Here is a 22,989-nt window from a genome sequence, read left to right as displayed (position 1 = left end):
CACACTGTTGCCAATGTGCACACCCCACCCTATGTGAGATGTGTCCGTTGTAAGAAAAACTGCAATTTGCGGTTGGTGGAAAGGCACCCCTACTAGTAAGTTCTTGGGGTCTATCCACCATGCCAGGGATTTTCGCACCTCCGTTGTGGGCGATACTGTCTTGTGGATGGTATGAATCATCGGTCTGTAAACGCTCGCCAACCAGTGCTGTAGGCCTTGCATATGTAGCCTGCTATTTTGTACCACAAACGTGATGGCCACCATGTGCCCCAAAAGCTGTAGGCATGTTAGGATTGGCACTGTGGGGCTGTACATCATTACCTGCACCAGGGATTTGATGATGCGAAAACGGGCATCGGGCGGATACACTTTTGATGTGTAGAGTCTATGCGTGCCCCTATGAACTCTATGTTTTGTGTGGGCTCGGCCTTTGATTTCGGGATATTGATGACTAGGCCCAGTGAGGTAAATGTCTGTGTAGTGACGTCTATCACGCACAGGACATCTGACCTTGAGACCCCTTTCAGTAGACAGTCGTCCAGATATGGAAAAATGAACACACCCTAGCGGTGTAGATAAGCTGATACTACTGCCAGCATTTTGGTAAAGACTCTGGGTGCCGAAGAGAGACCGAATGGGAGGACTCTGTATTGAAAGTGGCCCCTGCCCACTTTGAAGCGAAGAAAACGTGTGTGCTGGGTGGATTGTTATGTGGAAGTATGTGTCCCGTAAATCGAGGGCTGCAAACCAGTCTCCATCGTCCAGTGCCATAAAGCAATTGTAGTCATCTTGAAGCGCTGTTTGCGTAAATGCTGGTTGAGAGCCCATAAGTCCAGGACTGGTCTCCAGCCTCCTGTCTTTTCCTCTGTTAGGAAGTATCGGGAGTAGAAGCCCTTCCCTTGGAATTCTTCCGGGACTCTCTCCACCGCCCCTATAAATGTGAGATGGTCTACCTCTTGCTTCGACCTCATCTCGTGAGAGGGGTCCCTGGGGAGGGACTGGGTGGGGGGTTTTGGTGGCAGTAGTGATTGAAAGGGGATAGTATATACCTTGGCTATAATTTCCAGCACCCATTTGTCTGTCGTGATGTTTTGCCATTGAGGGTAAAATGGTTTGAGTTGGTGGTGGAACATATGCTGTGATTGGCATTGAGTGATGGTCTTGATGTTGCAGTCCTCGACGTACCCGTCAAATTTGCTGCTTTGGAGCTTGCCCTGAGGGTGTACACCCCTGCTGGGGATGTCGTCTGGGAGCCCTATACTGTTGCTGCTGTCGATGGCGCCCTTGATCGGAGCCCCGTTGGTACTGTGGGCGCTGGGGTTGGTAAGCATAGTGCCTTTGCTGGGGGTAAAATTTCTTTCTCCTGTACAGAGGGGTGTATATGCCCAGTACTCTAAGTGTGGCCCTCGAGTCCTTGCTGGAGTGTAGGACCGAATCAGTCGAGTCAGAGAATAATTTTTGTTCATCAAATGGAAGATCCACAATTTTTACTTGCAGATCTTTGGGGATACCGGACGTCTGGAGCCACGACTCTCTGCGCATTACTACTGCTGTGGCTGTGGAGCGTGCTGCTGTGTCCACCACGTCTAGGGCGATCTGGGCTCCTGTCCGTGAGGCCGCATAGCCCTCCTGGATGATCGCCTTCAATACCGGTTTCTTGTCCTCTGGAAGGAAATCCATGAGGGAGGTAAGTCTGGAATAGTTGTCGAAATTGTGATTTGATAGGTGTGCCACATAGTTGGCCATCCTCAATAACAACATGGAGGAGGAGTAGACCTTTCTTTCAAATAAGTCCAGTTTCCTCGCGTCTTTGTCAGACCCTCCCAATTTGTATTGGGGTGTCTTGGATCTGTGTTTCGAGGATTCGACCACCAAGAAATTTGGCTGGGGATGGTTAAACAGGAATTCCATGTCCTTGGATGGAACAAAGTATTTCTTATCCGCCCTCTTATTTGTAGGTGGAATAGAGGCAGGGGTCTGCCATATGTTGGTAGCTGCTTCCATAATAGCTTCATCTAGTGGGATAGCAATTTTGGATGATGCTGGGGGTCTCAAGTTCTTTAGGAGTTTGTGATGTTTCTCCTGTACCTCTGCAATCTGTATGTCTTGGGTGTGCGCCACTCTCTTAAAAAGTTCTTGGAATTGTTTAAGGTCGTCCGGGGGAGAGATGTCCCCGGGGACAACCACCTCATCGGGGGAGGATGAACAGGCATCACTATGATAAACCTCCTCTGATTCCTCTGGTTCCTGAGCCTCCTTGTGTGTTTGGTCCCTTAAGGGTTTTGGGGGAGGGGGTGTCCAGGGAGTCTGGACCAGTCCCCACTGGAGAAGGCTGGGTTCTTTTTGCAGAAGGAGGTTGAATGTAGGGATGTGGTAGAGGCTGAGGTGGAGATCTGCCCCTGGATCTGGATCCCCTGTGCCGGTGTTCACCATGGTATGGATGGCCGTAACAACAGGGGCAAGGGCCCGGTGATGGAGATCTGGACCACGACCGGTGCCTGTACGTATGGTACCTAGAGGAGCGTGACCGCCATGATGATGTTGACATTGGTGGAGATGCTCTGTAATAGTATTCATACGGTTCCATACTGGAGATCGGTGAAGGATGTCTGAGCCAGGGGAACGGTGGCTGGAGAAACGGAGATGGAGGTCTTAGACAGGCTGTTGGTGTAGTTGCCCGGTGTGTTATGTCCATCTCGGGGGAAGAGCTAGGCGATAGTGGCATTGCAATGGTGTCTGGAGACGGGCTACGGTGCTGGGCTTTGGATTTTGCTTTGCCCCGCCCCTGAAGAGTCGGTGCCGCCATCTCTGGTGCCGGGGATCTCGGCACAGTTGTCGGTGCCGTGTCCGGTGCTGCTGTACGCAGTCCCGTGTGGGTAGCTTCCTCTGGCACCGTCGGGTCCTGTGCCAGGTATCCCTGCTCCGGTGCCATCGGTGCCGCAAGGGTCGGTGCTGCGGGGATCTGTGCTGTGGCTTCTGGCACCTGCCGTATTGGCGCCTGCAGTGCTCTTGGTGCCGACTGCTTAGTAGTCAGAGCCCCAGGCACTGTTGTCTGCGGTATGGCCTTCCCACTGCTATGAGCAGCCAGCGTCTCGCGGCCTTGTGCCTCGCTTGTCCTGCTCACAGATGTTACCGGGAAGGATCGAGCTGGGGAGAGCTTCTTTTTCTGTTAACAGAGGAGGTTAGGGAAGCAGCCTTCCTCTTATGTGGCCCTGAAGGCCCCTCCCTTTGGGGCTTCTCTGATGATGATGATGATGATGATGATGATGGCCTTGTCAAATAAGATCATCTTTAGTCTCATGTCCCTGTCCTTTCTTGCTCTGACCGTAAGTTTAGAGCAGTGAGGACATTTTTGGGGAACATGGGTCTCTCCAAGGCAACGAATACATTTATTGTGGCCGTCAGAGGCAGGCAATGGCCTCGCGGCATGATTCACATTTCTTAAACCCAGGCGAAGACATCTCTGCCAAGGCGTTTAACGCTTTTCAATGTTAATAGGGTATTTAGCAGCTAATCAGAGTCCCCAAGTTACATAATGTTCACAGCCGCGTAGATAGCGGACCGCCTGAGGCGGCCGCCTCTGTCTTCTTTTCTCCCACCCCCGCTTTTTTTTAAACTATATATATGAAGAAAAGCAACTTAAACAGTCTTAACAAAAACTAACTAGTAACTATTAACTATATTAAACACGGTTTTATCTGTCTCAGGCGTTGGAGCCGGAGCGGATTCTGTCTGTAGCCATTGGCGGTTGAGAAGGAACTGGCGTGGACCAGATCGCGAACGTGACTGAAAGCGCGCAAAGGACCAGTGCGCATCGGCGCATGCGCGACCCGACGGAATACTGCTGGAAATTTCCGATCTGCGGTGCTGGGGCGAGCCCGACACCTAATGTGGAGCACCCACAGGGACCACCCGAAGAAGAACTTTTGTTAACAACAACAAGTCCTGTGGCACCTTATAGACTAACAGATATTTTGGAGCATAAACTTTCATTGGCAAAGACCCGCTTCGTCAGAAGCGACTGTGAACTTTTGTTTCACAGGTGCTGACCCCCTCCTTCCTAAGACAAAAGTTTTGCGGAGGCAAGTAGCAGTGTCAATGGCTTGTTGTGGGCTTAGAAGGGATACAAGTTATTTTGGCTGGCAAAAGTAACCACAACACCTTTTACACTGCCCCACTTTTAGAGATAGGGCTATGTCCCTAAAAGCCATGCTCTGAGGACAAAGCCGTAGTCCTTGAAATGCACCTGTACTGTATCTGTGATAAACAGTGGCTTCTCTGCAAATAATGGAGCTCAGCTTCCAATATAAAATACAACAGCTGGGCCACCTCAAAGTCTCTAGACCTAAAGCAAGCCTGGGACCTTCCTGATTCTAGAGCTTCTGCATCACAGCACTATACCTAGGTGCTACCATAAAACACACACAGTACATTCACATTTATCTGAATAGCCAAGGAGGCAGACTTTTGGAGAATCACATGTTTAGATAACTGAAAGTGCTATTAATTATAGGGCTACAAGGGGGACACACTGTGGATATGGATAACTAGGATCTGCAGATAAAAGGAATTTACGTAACTATTTGAAGCAGCACTTAAAATCTCTTCTCCACTCAGGTCATGCAATAAAGTGATAGTCAAGTGTTGCAGAATGTGTTATCTTTACAGTACCATAAGTGAAGCGTGAAAACAGGAATACATCAGATCCAAATTAAGCAATCCACTATCCTGCTGGTGCATGGATTTAATTCTTCCTGCAAATCCAGCACTAAATTACAAACTTCTGTCAGCACAGATTGGTTGATCAAGGGTGTGAAGATTTGTGATTGACATAGCTCTGCTGGCAAAAGCCCCAAGTTCAGATGGAATTACACAAGCAAGACTGTGCTTTTATCAACATAATGTATTACACGCGGGTGGGGATGGGGGTTCTAGAATAAGCTGTGCCAGCACAAGTTCAGTGCTGCCCGCACTTTGCCAGGATAGCATGCCAGTATACACACAAAGTGCTAGTAACGCAGACGTTGCCTGAAGCTGTAGAAGAGGGGTTGGCACAAGCAAATCTATTTATGGATAATCCTTGGTGGGGTTTTATATTTTCAATTTACGTGCTAGGTATTCAGAGCACTGAACAAGCATCGACAGCTGCATTTTAGAAATGGAATAAATAAAACTTTCATTAATAATGCAAGTGTCTAAAGGGGAGCCTGGACCCCAGACACAAACACCCCTCCTCTGTTCTGCCTCTTGCCATTAGACATTTCTTTAAACCTGGAGGAAATATTAATCAAATCAAATTTTGTTCTCAGTTTCTACAATAACTTTGAAAAAGCTCACTCCTTGCCCTATTCTAATAGCCTTGTTTTCAAAATGAAGTAAATAATCAGCAAGGGGAATTAGCACAACTATTTAAAACCATCTACCAGAAATAACTTTAAGGGAAACCATCCCAGTTAGAATCACATGACTACACAAAGGAAGTTTTACCCAGGACCATCGTGAGTGAAAAGGATTAGCAAAGAACAGTATCTGTCCAGTTTGTTGGCTGGTTAGTGTTTGGCAGAGTCACATTTCCTTTCTCTTAATTACGTGATTCTTATATCAATGGAAAAGCAGAAATGCCTTTAATCAACTTCCCTACTGCTGCAGTTCTTTCATGTAACACTAGACAGTATCTCTTTAAAAATGCATCATTTTGGCTACACTCTAGCCCTGCTAACCACCTTGCAAGGATTTGCTATCTTGTTCTTTTAGTGACCCCTCCATCTCAAGGCAATTCTCAGGTTTCATTAGAACAAAGCTCAGGGCCTCTTTGTAACATGCTGCAAGGTGCTCCTTTACAGTACAAAAACCTTCACTTTGGGCTGCCATAAGGCACAGACTTTCCCTAAAGCATTTTTACTGCACATAACAAGACTTGTGTTTCATTCGTGCAAATCTCAAGAGCAGTAGCTACTAAAGAAAGGGTGAAGAAAGCTACACAACCAGCCTGGTGGTGAAAGTGTTTTGTTACTGGTTGGAACACCACAAAGCACAAACAAGATCTTATTCACAGATCATTTAAAAAGCACTGTCCCTTACCTGTAGGTAGTCTATGCGTCCCAAAGCACCTAGGAACAAAACCATTCCAGGCTTCAGTACAAAGGTCCGTGGAACAATGGCATGTGTTGGTAAGACAAGCTTTATTTCTTTCTCCGTTAGAAGATTTAAAACCTGCAAAGCAAATTGTACAAAAATAATTCACTACAGATGCTTTTACAAAAAGAATGAAACCAATGATCTTGCTTTACTGGGAAAAAGGAAGGTGAACAAATGTGTTTGAATGAAGGCTACCTGGCTGCAATGACTTCATACAGAGATTACTGAACAGTAGAACTGCGTATTCCATTCAGCTAGGGCAAGAAAGTGCTCATCTTTTTAGACTATTCAACCACACTGACAAAGTATCTTGTAACCTGGACACTTCAAACTAACAATAATATGATTCAGTCTTAAGGCTTTGGATTCTAACCAGCTCAAGGCAATTTGTCCTCTGTGATTGTCACAGCTTACTGACACTTCGTGTTACAACAAAGACTGTGCATGGATCCTGCTATGCTTGTACATGAATATTATTTGTGGAATAACCTAAAATGACATTGAAATCACCAAAGTAAAAACATGCTGCACTCTCAAGCCACGTCTACATTAGCATCTGCCCAAATCCCTAATTACCATGCCCCTTCCAAAAGTGCAGATGCTGCCTCACTGTCTCCATTCAGGAATAACTGTCACTTATAATGAACCCAACATTAATACTCAGCCATTTGTTTCTCCTTACAGCAGATTTTTTTAAGCTTAAGGTGCCAACAGAATTTTGGAGCAATATTTCTTACAGTTAACATTACAGCAAATCTGAGCTCAAGAAGGATCTGCCAGGCAACAGAAAGCTTTCTGCCATCAACAAGGCCCAGTCAAATTCACAACCCTGAAGCACACACCAAGCGCCACAAACTCTGGTCTTCCTCGTGTGCTTTTACCCTATACTATATAGGCAAGCATTTCTCAAACTGGGGGTCCTGACTCAATCAAGAAATGAATGGGGGTTAGAAGGGTTACTATATTGATACCATTATTTCTGGGATGCCTTCAGAGCTGATGGCTAGAGAGCAGCAGCTTTTGGCTGGAAGCCCATCTCTGCAGGCAGCAGTGCATAAATAAAGATGGCAATACCATGCCATCCTTGTGTGGCTGCTGTCAGTGGCTCTGCCATCAGAGCTGCGATACCACGACCAGCTAGTGCTGTCTTCATCAGCAGCACAGAAGTATGAGCTGCATTACCACACACCATCTACAGTATCTTTGCTATTTTCTTCCCACATAAATCCTTTTGAGTCAGGACCCCTACAATTACATTACTACGAAATTTCAGTTTAAATTGTTGAGATAGTTAAATTTGTGATTTTTAAAATCCCATGATCCGTGAAACTGACCAAAATGGATCATGAATTTGGTAAGCCCTGGCTACAAAACTATAAAATGTTTTAAACTCAATAGAATCCTAGGGCTGGAAGAGACCTCAGGAAGTCATCGAGTCCAGCCCTCTGCCCAAAGCAGGATCAACCCCAACTAAATCAACCCAGACAGGACTTTGTCAAGCCAGGACTTAAAAACCTCTAGGGATGGAGAGTCTACCACCTCCCCAGGCTCTTTAAGGTTGAGACCTCTTGTCTCCATCTCTACGACTACAAAATACTTTGAGAATAACTCCTCTGAAAACATAACAGGATTTGCTCCACACCACAGGTTGACGTGCAACAGAGGTTCACCTAAAATGCAATTACTGTGTCTGTCGGGCCACTGAAGTGCCCCAGGTGCAGTGAGATTCCAGCTAAAAAACTACACTTCTGCCTGAAATGTGTTCCTACTACAGTTAAAAGTAATGCCTAAGGCAAATATAACTGATAGGTAACTTCCAACAGACTTTGTACATTTAATGAGATGGTATGCAGTCAACTTCACTTTCCCTCCAGTTCTGCAGGGTCTGTGCCCTCTATCTACGAGGTCTTTCATGCAGGAAAAAAACGTAAAAGCAAAGAGGAAAAAGTGACTGGAAAAGCATGAAACCTGGAAGTGTGGTCCAGACCCAGGTGCAGCACCCTGTGTTACTTTTAACTGTAAAGCACCGACTAGACTCCAAGTTGACAGCACTCTTTTTTCCACACACTTGGAATCTGCAGCACAAACAGAACCAAACTCTTCTAATCATGTTCTTAAACTATGCCACAGCCTTGCTAATATCCAAGCAGAACCATCCCATCCATAGGATGAGGTGAAGCAGCTGCTCCAGCCACCCTATGGACAGGGGATGGGAGGGCAGGAAGGAAGATTACCTGGCGCCAGGTGTAGCTGGGGGTGGAGGTTGCACATGGTGGCAGTCACTGGGGGTTACCTGTGCTCTCTCCCTCGATCCCCAGGGCAGGTGGCAGAAGCTGCAGCCTGCTCTGCTGAATCTCCAGCCCGCTCTGCTTAGGTTCTCCTCAGCAGTGGGAAGCACACAGACCAGGCAGCCACCACCCATGTGGTGAGTGCAGCCAGAGTGGTGAACCCCAGCTGCTGCTACCACCGCCCTGGGCAACCCTCAGCCCCAGGTAATTCCCTGGCCCCACTGCTGGAGAAGTGGACAGGGCAGGGAGGGACAGGTCCTACACGTGGGGCACGGGTTGGGGCTTGTATCAGGCCCTGTCCCTCCTCTCAGGAAAGCCCTGTGTCCAGGTGTGTACTAGAGTTTGGCAGTATGTTTATAACAGGGTTTGGTCTTGACTTCACATTATTAGACAGAACTGTGTTGTCTGTGCAATCTGAAAATCTTAGCAACTTTAGCACCAGTTCTAAAATACCAGAAGCCTTGTAGACGACAAGCTCTGCAGATAGTATTTCAGTTATCTGTCACATTTAGCACTACCAAAACACTTTATTTCAGTTCTAAAAGGTCAGTTTTCTCTCGCTTCCTTATAAAGCCAAACATCTTCAGTAATTCACAGATTGAACTAACCTCTTGGCAAATGTGTTTACGTCACCTAATCCTCACGAAAGGGCACAGAAAGCGACGAGGGACAATTCCTGCTTCCCACCCCAAAATTCATGCTCAGAAAAACCCTCCTCCACTCCAGTTAAAATAAACCAGTGTGACCAGAGGAAATACAAGCTGAACTTTGTCACATCTCATACCTACCCTGCTTCAGAGGCACACCAACATAATTGCAATAAGAAGTATCTATAGGATGTCAGGAACACCAACCCACTCACCTTCTATGCTCATTCAATCCCTGGCAGCCTGGGGTCACTGTAGTGCTGGAACCGAGATCTGGGAGAGCTGTCTAGGCTCCCAATGCCAGCACCCTGGGTAGGAATGAGGAGGTGCAGTCAACACGACTGGGTGCAGCCAGGTGAGGAGCCAAGTCTGGGCTTGGTTTAGGCAGAGCCGGAAGGGTCTACAACCACTAAAACACACTTCTCTTGTAACCTGGCACATAATCTAGGATTTCTGAGTTTCTGTGTTCCTCTAATGTCAGCAATAGCTGTGAGATCCACCAGAAAAACACAGCTCATCCCTGCACTTGTAAATGGTCCACACAGATGACAACATACTAGTACTCTCAATTACTCCATTAGCTCAAGTTATAGAGGTCTATGCCAGAGTGTACAAAGAGGGAGGCAGGCCCTGTTGGGGATGTGTATGAATGTGTGCGTGTGTGTGTGGGGGGGGGGGGGGAGGCCCGCATTATTGGCTACTGGGTCTGTTGCTGATCCAAAGTGTTGAAATATGTTACTATTTTTATGTATGTACTTAGATGTTTCTATACCGATAATACAGTTTTTACATTCTACATACTTGTTTCCTTGCACGTGCCAAAAGTTTTTTTTTTTTTTTTAATATGAATGTAACCCAAATTTCTGTCAGTTTGAATTACATTAGATAGGTTGGAGGTGGAGCTGTGCTAACTGCAGTGATGAAAAGTGGGTCCTGACATAAGAAGTTTGTTCACCCCGGTCTATTCTGTGGCTCTAACCGTCTCAAACCCATCTGATGAACCACATTGGAGCCGAGAGTGTTCTACAACAGACACTTGTTTCCCTCAGTCTGATATTAAAAACCTAGGAAATTTCAAACAAGAAATGCATTAAAAGAAACGATACTAGAGAGACAGCCATGTAATCTATCAAAACAGGAGACCATCCATTTAACTCTTTGAGACTCTTTAAATGCTACACGACTGCTTGTTTGCATTGAAAGAAAGTTAAGGTTGCTAGAACAAGTAATCAAAAACTAGGAAATGCCAGAATTTAATTGTCTGTGTAACCTTAATTGGATTCCCTTGCACCTATGCATTGTGATGCAAAATTTAATTACATGATCATGCACTCATTTTTCCACAGGACCCTGACTAATTTAGTACACAGATGGACAATGTTTAGGGACGATCACAACTAAGCAGGGAAGGCAGTGTTTTTGTAGGACCTCTGTCATTTGTTGAAAAGTTGGAAAGTGAATGAGGCAACAGACTAGAGAGAAAGTAAGGATGTTGTTGGGAGCAGAGAGGCACCCTGGAGAACTGATTCTCTCCCCATCTCAGGCACGGGTTCTATGGGATATTGGGCAAATCACTTTAATCCAAACTTTTCACAGGGAGGCACTAAACCTGTAAGTTCATATTCTGAGCACCCAGCTTCTGTTTACTGGCATCTCATTACTTGCCTCAGTCTTTACAGACAAGGTTAGCTAAGCAATGCAGTATGGGAAGCTTATCAGATTGATCAGCTAGAACTTGCCTCTCGTGGATCCATGTTGACTACTCTTGATCGCTTTTCTCTCTTACAAGTGCTCCAAAACTGATTCCTTGTGGATCCTCTCCAAGATTTTTCTGGGGACTGAGGTAAGGCTGACTGATCTCTAGTTTCCTGGGTTGTCCTTTCCTTTTTTAAGCATGGGCACTACGTTTACCTTTTTCCAATCATCTGGGACCACTCCCGATCTCCATGAGTTTTCAAAGACAATAGCCAAAAGCTCTGCAATGACATCTGCCAACTTCCTCAGTACCTAAGTCCAGACCCATGGATTTGTGTGCATCTAGCTTTTGTCTTAACTCGTTCTTTCCCCACCGAGGGCTGCCCACCTCCTTCCCATACTGCACTGCCTAGTGCTGTAGTTGGGGAGCTGCTGATGTCCGTGAAAACTGAGGCAAAAAGAGCATTAAATACTTCAGCCACATCATCTGTCACTAGGTTACCTCCCTCATGCAGTAACAGATCCACACCCTCCCTGATCATCCTCTTACTGTTACCATGCCTGTAGAAACCCTTCTTGTTGCCCTTCACATTCCTTGTTAGCTGCAATTCCAATTGTGCTTTCCTTTTCCTGATTACTCCACGGCATTCTCCAGCCATATATTTATACTCCTCCTTAGTCAATCTGTCTAAGTTTCCACTTCTTATACACGTTTCTTGAGTTTAAGCTTCCAAGAATTTCCCTTGTAAGCCAAGCTGGTTGCCTACTATATTTACTTTTACATTTACTGCGCACCAGGATGGTTTGTTCCTGTATCTTCAGTTAGACCTCTTTCAAATACTGCCAGTTCTCCTGAACTCTTTCCCCCTTCATATTAGCTTCCCAGGGGATCCTGCTCATCAGTTGTCTCAGGGAGTCAAAGTCTGCTCTTCTGAAATAAAGGCTCTGTATGTTACTGCTCAACTTTCTTCCTTTTGTCAGAATCCTAAAATCCACCATCTCATGATTGCTGCAACCCAGGTTGCCACTCATGTCTATTTCTCCTACTAGTTCTTCCCAGTCTGTGAGCAGCACATCAAGCTGCATATAGTCCCTGGTCGGTACCTTCAGCACCTGTACCAGGAAGTTATCCCCAACATTCTCCAAAAACTTCCTGGATTGTCTGTGTGCTGCTGTATTGGTCTCCCAACAAATGTCTGGGTGGTTAAAGTCTCCCAAGAGAACCAGGGCCTGTGATTAGGAAGTTTCTCTTAGTAGCCTGAAGAAATCCTATTCTCTTTTCGTACGACTGGTCCTCCTTTGTTGTGCCTTCTTCCTTCCCCACTTACCACAGGGCTTGCGTCACCATCCCCTGATGAACCTAGTTTAAAGCCCTCCTCAGTAGGTTTGCAAGCCTGCCCGCAAACATGCTCTTTCCTCTCTTTGTTAGGTGGATCCTGTCTCTTTCTGGTAATCCTTGTTCTCGAAACAGAATCCCATGGTTGAAGAAACCAAACCCCTCTCTCCAACACCACCCACGCAACCACGCATTTACTTCCGTGATTCGACAACCTCTACCTGGACCCCTTCCCTCAAAAGGGAGGATGGGTGAGAACATCACTTGTGTTCCATAGTCCTTGATCTTCCTTCCCAGAGTTACATAATCCGCAGTGATCTGCTCAAGGTCACTCTTTGCTGTGTCATTGACTCCTACATGGAAAAATAGGAAGAGCTAATAATCCGCAGGTTTGATGATTTTTGGAAGGCTCTCTGTCACATCCTGGATTCTAGCTCCTGGTAAGCAGCAACTTCGTGAGATTCCAGGTCTGGACAGCAGATGAATGACTTCGTCCCTCTTAGGAGGGAGTCCCCGACCACCACCACCCGTCTTCTTCTCTTGGGGGTGGTAGTCGTAGAACTGCCATCCCTCGGACTACTCATCCCATGCCTTCCAGCCAGTGCGGTCTTCCTCTGATCCCTTCCCTGAGAGGTCTCTGACACAGCATTCTCCACCATATCACCTGTGCAGAGAGCCTGAAAGCGGATGCTTATCTCCACAGGAATTGGAGATAACTGAATTGGCTTTCTTCTCCTGGAGGTTACATGCTTCCAGTTTTTTTCTGCCATTCGTACTGGCCTCATCAGTTGCTCAGGCTACTGTGCCTGCAGTACTAAATGATGCCTTCTATCAAGGAAGTCTTCACATTCTCTGATGAGCCAAAGGGTTGGTATTTGCACTTCAAGTCCTCTAACCTTTTCTTCCAAGATGGCGATCAGCTTGCACTTGGGACATACAAAATCCCTTCTGTCTTCCCAGAGGAAGACAAACATAGCACATGCTGTGTAGGTCACAACAGCTGACAGAGTCATGGCTGGGATGATTTAGTTGGGTTGATCCTGCTTTGGGCGGGGGCCTGGACTAGACGACCTCCTGAGGTCCCTTCCAGCCCCAGAATTCTATGATTCATTAGCAGATTTGCACAACGCTCAGAACTACAGCTGTTCTGCAAACATACAGACTGATATAAAACACTGAGTTCCCTGTAACGTTAGGCCCTAGGCATGACAAAGTGAGCATCCCACACAATGCACAGTTTTCATGTTAATGTCTCTGTGTCTCAGTTCCCCCATCTGTATCATTAGGATAACAACAACACCTCCCTTCATGTCACAGGGTCATTGGAAGATTAATTTTATTTGCTGAAGTAATCAGACACTACAGAATCAAGATGAAAAGGCCCCTGATTTAATGAACAATTTAGAATACAATTGGACCAGTGTGACATAAATAAGGCCTGGAGAGGCACACATTGTTCATCCAAGGCAAAATGAAAAACTGAAGAGCTGCTCATTCGTTGAACACTGCCCAACTGACATGATGAATGAGGCATGGTCCAGTGAGTAGTGTGTGATCATATGTTAGAGACTTATTTATAATACATATGCACAAGGGGACTGGATTAAATTTACATGGACAATCTTTAGTCTAGTATCGGAGGGGTAACCATGTTAGTCTGGATCTGTAACAGCAACAAAGGGTCCTGTGGCACCTTATAGACTAACAGAAAAGTTTTGAGCATGAGCTTTCGTGAGCACAGACTCACTTCATCAGATGCTGGTCTTGGAAATCTGCAGGGCCAGGTATAAATAAGCCAGAGCAAGGCTGGGGATAACAAGGTTAGCTCAGTCACCAAGGGTGAGGCTTACTACCAGCAGCTGATCTGGAGGTGTGAACACCAAGGGAGGGGAAGCTGCTTCTGTATTTAGCCAGCCATTCGCAGTCTTTGTTTAAGCCAGAGCTGAGGGCGTCGAATTTGCAGATGAATTGTAGCTCAGAAATTTCTCTTTGGAGTCTGGTCCTGAAATTTCTTTGCTGTAGGATAGCTACTTTTAAGTCTGCTACTGTGTGGCCTGGGAGATTGAAGTGCTCTCCTACGGGTTTTTGTGTATTGCCATTTCTGATACCTGATTTGTGTGTGTTTATTCTTTTACGTAGAGACTGTCCAGTTTGTCCGATGTATATAGCAGAGGGGCATTGCTGGCACATGATGGCATAAATTATATTGGTAGATGTGCAGCTGAATGAACCCACGATGGTGTGGCTGATCTGGTTAGGTCCTGTAATGGTGTTGCTGGTGTAGATATGTGGGCAGAGCTGGCAACGAGGTTTGTTGCATGGATGGGTCCCTGAGTTAGAGTGACTGTGGTCCGGTGTATAGTTGCTGGTTAGGATTTGCTTCAGGTTGGCAGGTTGTCTGTGGGCAAGGACTGGTCTGCCTCCCAAGGCCTGTGAAAGTGGGGGATCATTGTCCAGGATGGGTTATAAATCCCTGATGATGCGCTGTAGAGGTTTTAGCTGAGGACTGTAGGTGATGGCTAGTGGTGTTAAGTCTGGCATTACCAAACTTTTCCATATTTGACTCAGCAATCTTAATACTCTTTCAGTTTAGTATTTTGTGTGCCATTATTATTACCTAACTTCCTGCGCCTTGAATCATGATCGAGTCCCCATTGTGCCAGACACTGTACAGTTAATCACAGGTTGTAAAATTTACTCATATCAAACACTGTTTCAAGTGAATTCAAACCACATGCCTTAACTAGGTGCTGCTACTCAATGAAAAGATTTTAAGACCTTAAGAAGCATTGTTAGCATCTGTTCGGACCTCCTATATAAAAAGAGATGATAAAACTTCACTTGGTAAATTCCAGCACCAAGCCCATCTCTTGTGATTGAGCTAGAGCAATGAAATTGAAATTTACAGTAAATCTGCACTATGCTTCAGAATCTTTGCCCTATTGATATGGCTGAGGCAGGAGGCACTGATCCAAGTTACTACAGCCCTGGAGCCTGCATCACTGAACAGAGAGAAATAACAAGGTGTGACCCTCCTTATACTTCTCAACAAGGCAGTAATTTTGAAGCCTGACTCAGGGTGCTACTTAGATGAATGGGGCAGTTCACACCTTCAGAGTTTTTTGAATCAGTCAGACTAACATTGTTTGAAAGTCTATACTCACAATTGGGCCTTATCTCTAGACAAAAGTTGAGCCACTTTAATTGTAGAGGTATAGTTTAGGCAGCTGGTACTGCTTAGTATGGCTGTAGTTATCCTGATATAAAGATATTCAGACCTGTAATACTCATTTCGCTCTGTGTTGGGGAGTAAGCTATAACAGTATATGGCTCCTTTCTATTGGTATAGATGTGTTAACACTGGGTGTTGCACCACTTCAACTATTTTGATTAAAAAAAAAGGTCATCCCCATCACCAAAAGAGTTGTACTAGATCTGTGAGTAGACAGACCAGCCTTGGAAAGTCAAACTATTACTATTTCCTTAAAAAATCTTTAGTTTTGTAGAAAACAGTTATATTTACAGACAGACCCCCAACTCCATGTAACTGTAGAAGGATTTCTACATGGCATATTTCCAGTGGCTCTATCAATTTTAAAGACAAATTTTCAAAGGGATATAGGAGATTTGTACTTCTTGTTCCCATGAATTTATCATTCAAACCTCTTAAGCAGTTTTGAAAATCTAAATCTTAGGGTTTCTTATACTAAAAAAATTATCTGTTTGAACATCAAATCTATGAAAAATTGATCTAGTTAAACAAACCACTAATACAGATACACTTAAATGGGATTAGTGCTATTTGATAAATTACCAGTACAAAGCAAATTAATGCAAGCAATAGTTAAAAAGTTATATTAAACCAATATAATTTTTTAGAACAGAAACACCTTTAGTCTCTTGTGATTGGATTCTCACTCAAAACAAAAGCTGAAGGTATAATCCTATATCCTGCTACCAACTCCCATTTTCAGTACGTCAGCCCACTCATTCCTCCTACAGAAATATACTTCTATACAAACGCACATTCAGGGGCTCATCGACAAACAATAGTCTGTAAACATTTCAGTAACATGGTCAAATAGTGCTTAGTCCAACTGACACTGGTAAACACTCACTTTGTAAGATGGTTGTAATACTCTTTGCTACAGCTAAAGCACCCAGTGTGATAAACTGTACTATGTAAAACAGTCTTATTATTAGAGATCGGTGAATTTTTTGTGCAGGGAGTGGGTAGAACTATAAATTTATCTGAAACTATGCAGTTTTTGAGCACCTAAAACAATTTGCAAGTTCGGTTTGAATCTGATTAATAGTTTTGGCTGAAAACATAAAAAGTATGAAAAAAATATTTCATTTTTGGCCATTTCAAAATGGGTGAAAGAGTGAACCTATCCTGAAAATGGCTGAACTGAAAGAACTAGAAAAAAAATTGTTTTAAATTGATGACAACAATGTAGTTAATTACAAAAAAACTTATTTCAAATTTTTCAGTTCAATGAAAAATTCTAAATAAAACTTGATTTTGATTTGATTCAAAATGTCCCCTCACCCCCATTTTGAGTCCACTCCAAACAAAAATTAATATATAAAATCCATTATTTGTTCAGCTGTATTCATTACAGAATTGTCCGATACTCTGTGCGGCAAGAGATGATGGTTACCTGAAGACAAGAGTCTTTTTTCATGAGGATATTAAAAATCTCTTTGCCGACACTCGCAGTTAACTAAGACAGCATTCCCATGCCTAAATAATGATCTTCTCAAATGCAGACAAAGTACCTACACAATTTTCTTTCACAATCCCTGGCGTGTCAAAAAACCAGCGAGCATCTTTCAGTTCATTGTATGTAAATTCCACTCTCTCTTTAGGCTTCCTAGATGAAAAGACAGGCTCCTCTTCCATATTAAAGGAGAGCTCTTCAGGATCAAAGTCAATGACTGTTTGAGACTTCTTTTGCTGAAATGTTCTTCCCACTCTTCCTACGACAAAAAGGAAAAACACTTTTAACAATTTATGTTACTTTACTTCAACTGGAAACTTCTCTTCATTACATTCCAAAAACACACAAAACAACACGTGACGAAGTAATATAAATGTGATGAAGACTTACAAATTTAAATGCTCAGAAGTCAGAAGGTTAAAAAGTTATTTACATTCCTGTATTTTAATTTTCCTTCTTGCCCAACAAAAACTGAAAAATCCAGTGCTATTAGCATTCCTTCATCATGAACCTACTTCAACTTACTTTTATTATTATTATATCAGAGTAATCCTCAGGACCCCAATTGCATTCCTCCTGTTATAGGCACTGCCCAAAACACTTTGTAAACTACATGGCCTTTATTTTTTAAATTTAAGATCTTCATCTTTCAAACACTTAGGCATGTATTTAACACTATTTTTGGGAGTGCTGACTTGGATGGAACTGCCTGAATAAATATAAGATGTACACCTTTGCAGGATAAGGCTGGTCTTTGACTTGCAGCAATTACAGTCCCTGCAAGGTGGAAATGCCTGAAAAGCTCACAAACTATACAGAGCTGCAGTTTTGCACAAGCAAAGAGATTTCAATACAAAAGAATCTGCTTCTGTAGCAAGGTCTCTCTTTGGAGAAGGTCTTCTACAAGTGCAAGCTTTTGCCACAGCTATATTAACTCAAGTCCATGCTTTACTCACCTCACTCACATAAGCCTTTTCAAATGTTACCCAGTTTTGGAACATGAATAGAGATCTTCTCTATACTAGAAGCTGGAACAGTTTTATTACTGGGTCACCAACTCAGTTGCAACTATTGCATAATTAGATTCCAATAGGGTAATTAAGACTGAAAAAACATTAACTGCCCTGCTTAGCTTTCTTTTTAAAAACTGTTAGTTCAGATTTATACATATCTCACAGAGCTGGAAGGGACCAAAAAAGGTCATCACAGCCACTCCCCTGCCCTCACAGCAGGACCTAAGACCACCCCTAACAGATTTTAAAAAACAAACAAACTGCACTCACAACCCTTGGCTTCCCAGGCCAATATCCTAACCACTGAGCTATCCCTACATGTAACTGTTTCTTTTGTATCAGAACAAAAAAGCAGTCCAGTAGCACTTTAAAGACTAACACAACAATTTATTAGGTGATGAGCTTTTGTGGGACAGATCCACTTCTTCAGATCATAGCCATACCAGAATAGACTCAATGCTGGCTGACCGGTTTGTTGGCACATGATGGCATATATGATGTTAGCTGAGGAACATGAGCATGTGCCCATGATTCTGTGAATAACTTGGTTAGGTCCAATAATGCGTTGCAGTGGTCTGAGTTGAGGTGTGTAAGTAATGACCAGTGGTGTTCTGTTCTTGGCCTTTTTGGGCCTATCCTGGAGTAGCTGGTCTCTAGGTATTCGTCTGGCCCTGTCAATTTGTTTTTTTTATTCCTCCTGGTGGGTAATTCAGGTTATGAATATTTGGTAAACATCTTGTAGTTTTTGGTCTCTGTCAGTAGGATCAGAGCAAATGCGATTGTACCTAGATCCATTGTTTACAGTCAAGCCCTTAGGTACAATCGCATTTGCTCTGATCCTACTGACAGAGACCGAAAACTACAAGATCTTTACCAAATATTCATAAACCAAGAACAGAACACCACTGGTCATTACCTACAGCCCCCAACTCAAACCACTGCAACACATTATTAAAGACCTACAACCTATCCTCAATCAGGATGCCACACGCTAAAAGGCCCAAGGTGACAGGCCTGTTCTCTCCTACAGACAACCTCCCAACCTTATGAGGATTCTCACCCACAACCAAGTTTATACTGCAGGAACACCTGGAACTTTTCCTTGCAACAAAGCCCATTGCCAGCTTTGTCCACATATCTATTCTGGAGATATCACCACTGGACCTAACCAGGTTATTCACAGAATCATGGGCACAGTTTCATGTTCCCCAACTAACACCATATATGCCATCATGTGCCAACAATACCCAGATGCTTTGTATAGTGGACAAACTTCAAACTCTCTCAGACAAAGAATTAATGGGCATAAAACAGACATAAAAATACTCCCGATTTAAAAAACCGGTTAGCCAGCATTTTAATGGAGTGAGCCATTCTGTTAATGACCTACTGAAAGTTGTGTGTCCTACTGAAGAGGAATTTTCATGCTACTTTGGAAAGAGAGGCTGCTGAGCTCTCTTTAATATTCAAATTCGACACACTAGCACGTGGTTTGAACTGGGATGGGAATTGTTTTAGGTCATTATAGGGGCTCTTTTGCATACTTGGCTTAATCTAATTCTTGACTCCCTCTCCCCCTACCCTTTCTGGCCCTCTACTCTGATTTGCTCACCTTGGTAATATTTTTCTGATTTGTCAACCTTGATTACCATTTTTGGTTCTCTGTGCCTCAAATATTGAGTCTGTTCTGGTCTGGCTTATGGTCTGAAGAAGTGGGTCTGGCCCACAAAAAGCTCACCACCTAGCAAATTATTCTGTTAGTCTTTACAATGCGACTGGACTGCTTTTTTGCTTTGATAGTACATAGACTAGCACGGCTTTCTCCCTGTTTCTTGTGTGTTTTACAAGGTTATGTCTACACTATCAGATGTGTAGCCCTGACAGTTACAGTACTGCTCACAGAGGGCTGCAGGGAACCTCCTGTTGTGTGTCCACACTGTGCTCTCTGTGATGGTGTCACACATCCACACTAACAGCTCTTGCAGTGGCACGCAGAACAGGGCAATGTGGTAGGTATGCCACTGTACAATGTGCTGTAAGGGGCTTTGGGAAAGGTTGCAATGCCGCATGGAGCTGTAGCAGCACATGATGCAAGGTTTCCCAATCCCACTGTTCCGTGGCTATATTAACACTACCAGCTGCTTGTATGCAAGGTATGGGAGAGCACTCTGCTTTGAGAGACAAGAGGATATCAGTATACTGTTTATAAGTTCAGAAAGCAGCAGAAAAGTGATCGTCTCACCCTGCACTCCTGCATCAGCCTCCACTTCTCTACCTCCCCACTCACCCCACACTCCTTTTCAACAGCAGGAGCACTCCATCTGAATGATCTCCTGTGTCCTGGAGCAGACCTGCACAGCCTGCTGGCTGTCAGAAACTGACCTTTGAAAGGGGAGAGGCCATGCCTCCAGGGAACCAGCTTAGTTCAAAACAATGAGCTGCCTGAGGGATTACAGGACATTTGGGGAGGCCAGTTACTTCACGGAAAACAACTGCCATCAACGTGTGGTAGCCCCTGCAGACAAAACTCCAGGCCTCTCCTCAGGGTGGTTTTTCTTTTCTGCAGCAACTGTGGCATTAGTGTGCACTAAGTGACTTACCAGTGTGGAGACACTGGAAGTTACAGCATTGGCTAGAACTTGCTAATGTAGACAAGGTCCAAGTCTTTGTTCTACAAATGTTAATAATAAAAGTATTTTAATTACCATGTTCTATGGGGCCAGAAAGGCTTATGGAACTCACAGGCTAATTGACCCACATTCAACCTTTAGACATTCATTAAGCAAAAAGAGTTGTGTTTCTGTGGGTTTACATATTGGTAGAAATTGGCAATGTAACCAAACAAGTCCCATTGCTGTATTCTGTTTATTCAGATATCAGAAGGAGATTAAGACATTTAGATAGAAACAAGTGTCAGAGAAGTAGCCGTGTTAGTCTGTATCTTCAAAAACAACAAGAAGCTCTGTGGCACCTTATAGACTTCTTAGAGGAGACAGTGCAACTAAATCTTAATGTCTTAATATCTGCTAGTATAAAATATGATGCTATTGGCGGGGGAGGATGGCTCAGTGGTTTGAGCATTGGCCTGATAACCCCACAGTTGTGAGCTCAATCCTTGAGGGGGCCATTTAGGGATCTGGGGCAAATAGATTTAGAAAAAAAAGGAAGTGGTGGTGGTGGGGATGATTCTTGGTCCTGCCAAGAGGGCAGGAGAGTGGACTCAATGACCTCTTGAGGTCCCTACCAGTTCTACAGGATGTATATCTTAATGTCTTAAGATCATTTTCTTCACTTCCTTTTGAGATATGTAGAAAGCAACCTGTAAAATGGAGGAAGGGAGCAGTTGCATCATATATATCCAAGTAGCTAATTACTGGTGGGGCTTAAAAAATAGGTTACTTCAAAGCCTCTATTGTTTATTAGACTGCACTATCAAGCGACTGCCAAGGAACTATTAAAAGAACTCTTGGGCCCTGATCCTTTTATTTCAGAATTGCTTAAGCTTTGTTGGGGGAAGCCTGAGTTGCAAGACTGATGTCTCCACTCTCGTCTAGATCACCCTGATATTGGACATTGGACTGTTACCTATAAACTAATTCTGAAAAGACTTTTTGTTCTTTAAAGCTCACCATCTCTACTATGAACTGACCTACAAATTTTATTCCAGTCTGTATGCAGAATGATCTTTTAACCAATACCCTCTCTACTTTGTAACTGAAACTTAGTTTGGTGAATAAGAATTAGCAGTAAACGTGTATTTGGGTAAAATCTGAAATAGTCAGTGACCTGGTGTGTAATGTGTCTGATCCTGCGAGATCAGCAGAACTTGTTACATGATGAACAAGATTTTCAGTAATCCTCATCTTATTTGACTTGACTGTCTGGGGTGAGAGCTCAAGGATGGGTAGCTTTAAGGGACCTGGCTTCTGGCTAACCAAAAAGGTACTGTAAAAGCTGTTGCTGGCTTGGTGAATCTAAGTATTAGGAACAAGGCTAATTTTGTGATGGTATGTACCGGTACTGTGTACTGGCACCTCTTCAGCGTGGCTGGGGCTGCTGGTGGGGCTCAGTGCCCCAGCCAGCTCCCAGCTGCAGGCCTACTGAAGCCCCCACAGCAGCGCAGGGGCTGGGAGGCTGCCATGGGGCTGGGAGCTGGAGGCCCTGCCAGCCCTGCAGCAGCAGGGGCGAGAAGCCAGAGACCCCACCGGCAGCCCCAGCTATGGCAACCCCAGCTGGGGGGCAGCAAGAGTCCCTGGCAGCCCATGGTTTGAAGCCAGCTCAGTAGGAGCTCCTACTCTTCTACAATAATACACTGATTAGAAATAACCACCAGTTTTGGGGATTATCTGCCTCTTTCTGCGTGTTTTGCCCTAATCAAGCAATTTCAGTGCAGCCCTTCCTAGGACCCCACTCACATAGGGATAAGCATGAATGAAAAGCCCAGACCCGAACATGCTGGAAATCTTCAATCTATTTCCAGTTTTATTAAAATGTCTTTGGATGGCACCCTCTTTCGAGATAATTGTAGTATCCTAGCCCCTTTTTACAAGGCACACTAGCTATCTGGCATCTGACCAGTGAATAGTCAATACAGTTAAGTGTGTAATTCTTCTCTAGTTTGTAAAAGGAGAAAATGTTATGACGTAATCTTGGAAATCCATTAAACCATCTATAGAAGAACAAGGACTGAACTGATACATTGGTGTGGCATTTGAGAGAAACTTATGATAGACACGTATAGATACACCCTCCACCCACACTCACCCACTACCTCTTACTGGGTAGAATGAAAAGAGATGACAAAAAATCTGAAGTTTAACTTTCTAAAATCATGCTGCCTATACGATTTTTGCATACACTTGAACCTCTTTAATACCGTAACCCTGGGAAATAGGATATGCTTTATCGGGGTGCACAAAGTGGGGGGCAAGCTATGAAATTTCATAAGGAGAGACCCAGCATGATCAGCTGCTGGGTTTCAGGCTTATCCAGCTCATCAAAAATGTTGAAATATGTTTCTGATTTTATATATGTATAGTCACATTTATATACTGATTAATAAAGTTTTTACATTCTACATACTTATTTTCTTGCATACATTGATTATTTTTTTCATATGAACACAACTGAAATTTCCAGCAGTTTGGA

The 22,989-nt window shown here is 44.1% G+C and overlaps 1 protein-coding gene across 1 annotated transcript in view; it reads right to left on the bottom strand.

The window, feature by feature from the left end:
- The window catches only part of NOA1 (nitric oxide associated 1), a 46,819-nt gene that overhangs the window by 13,813 nt on the left and 10,017 nt on the right, over positions 1-22,989 (bottom strand). The window contains 2 exon segments of the mRNA XM_074993926.1: positions 6,082-6,213; positions 16,891-17,087. Coding sequence (XP_074850027.1) covers positions 6,082-6,213; positions 16,891-17,087 — 329 coding nt within the window.

Source organism: Carettochelys insculpta, chromosome 4 (genome assembly GCF_033958435.1).
Source record: "Carettochelys insculpta isolate YL-2023 chromosome 4, ASM3395843v1, whole genome shotgun sequence".
NCBI classification, from domain to species: Eukaryota; Metazoa; Chordata; order Testudines; family Carettochelyidae; genus Carettochelys; species Carettochelys insculpta.
The sequence above is the reverse complement of the archived record's forward strand: the minus strand, read 5'-3'. Positions and strand labels throughout refer to the sequence as shown.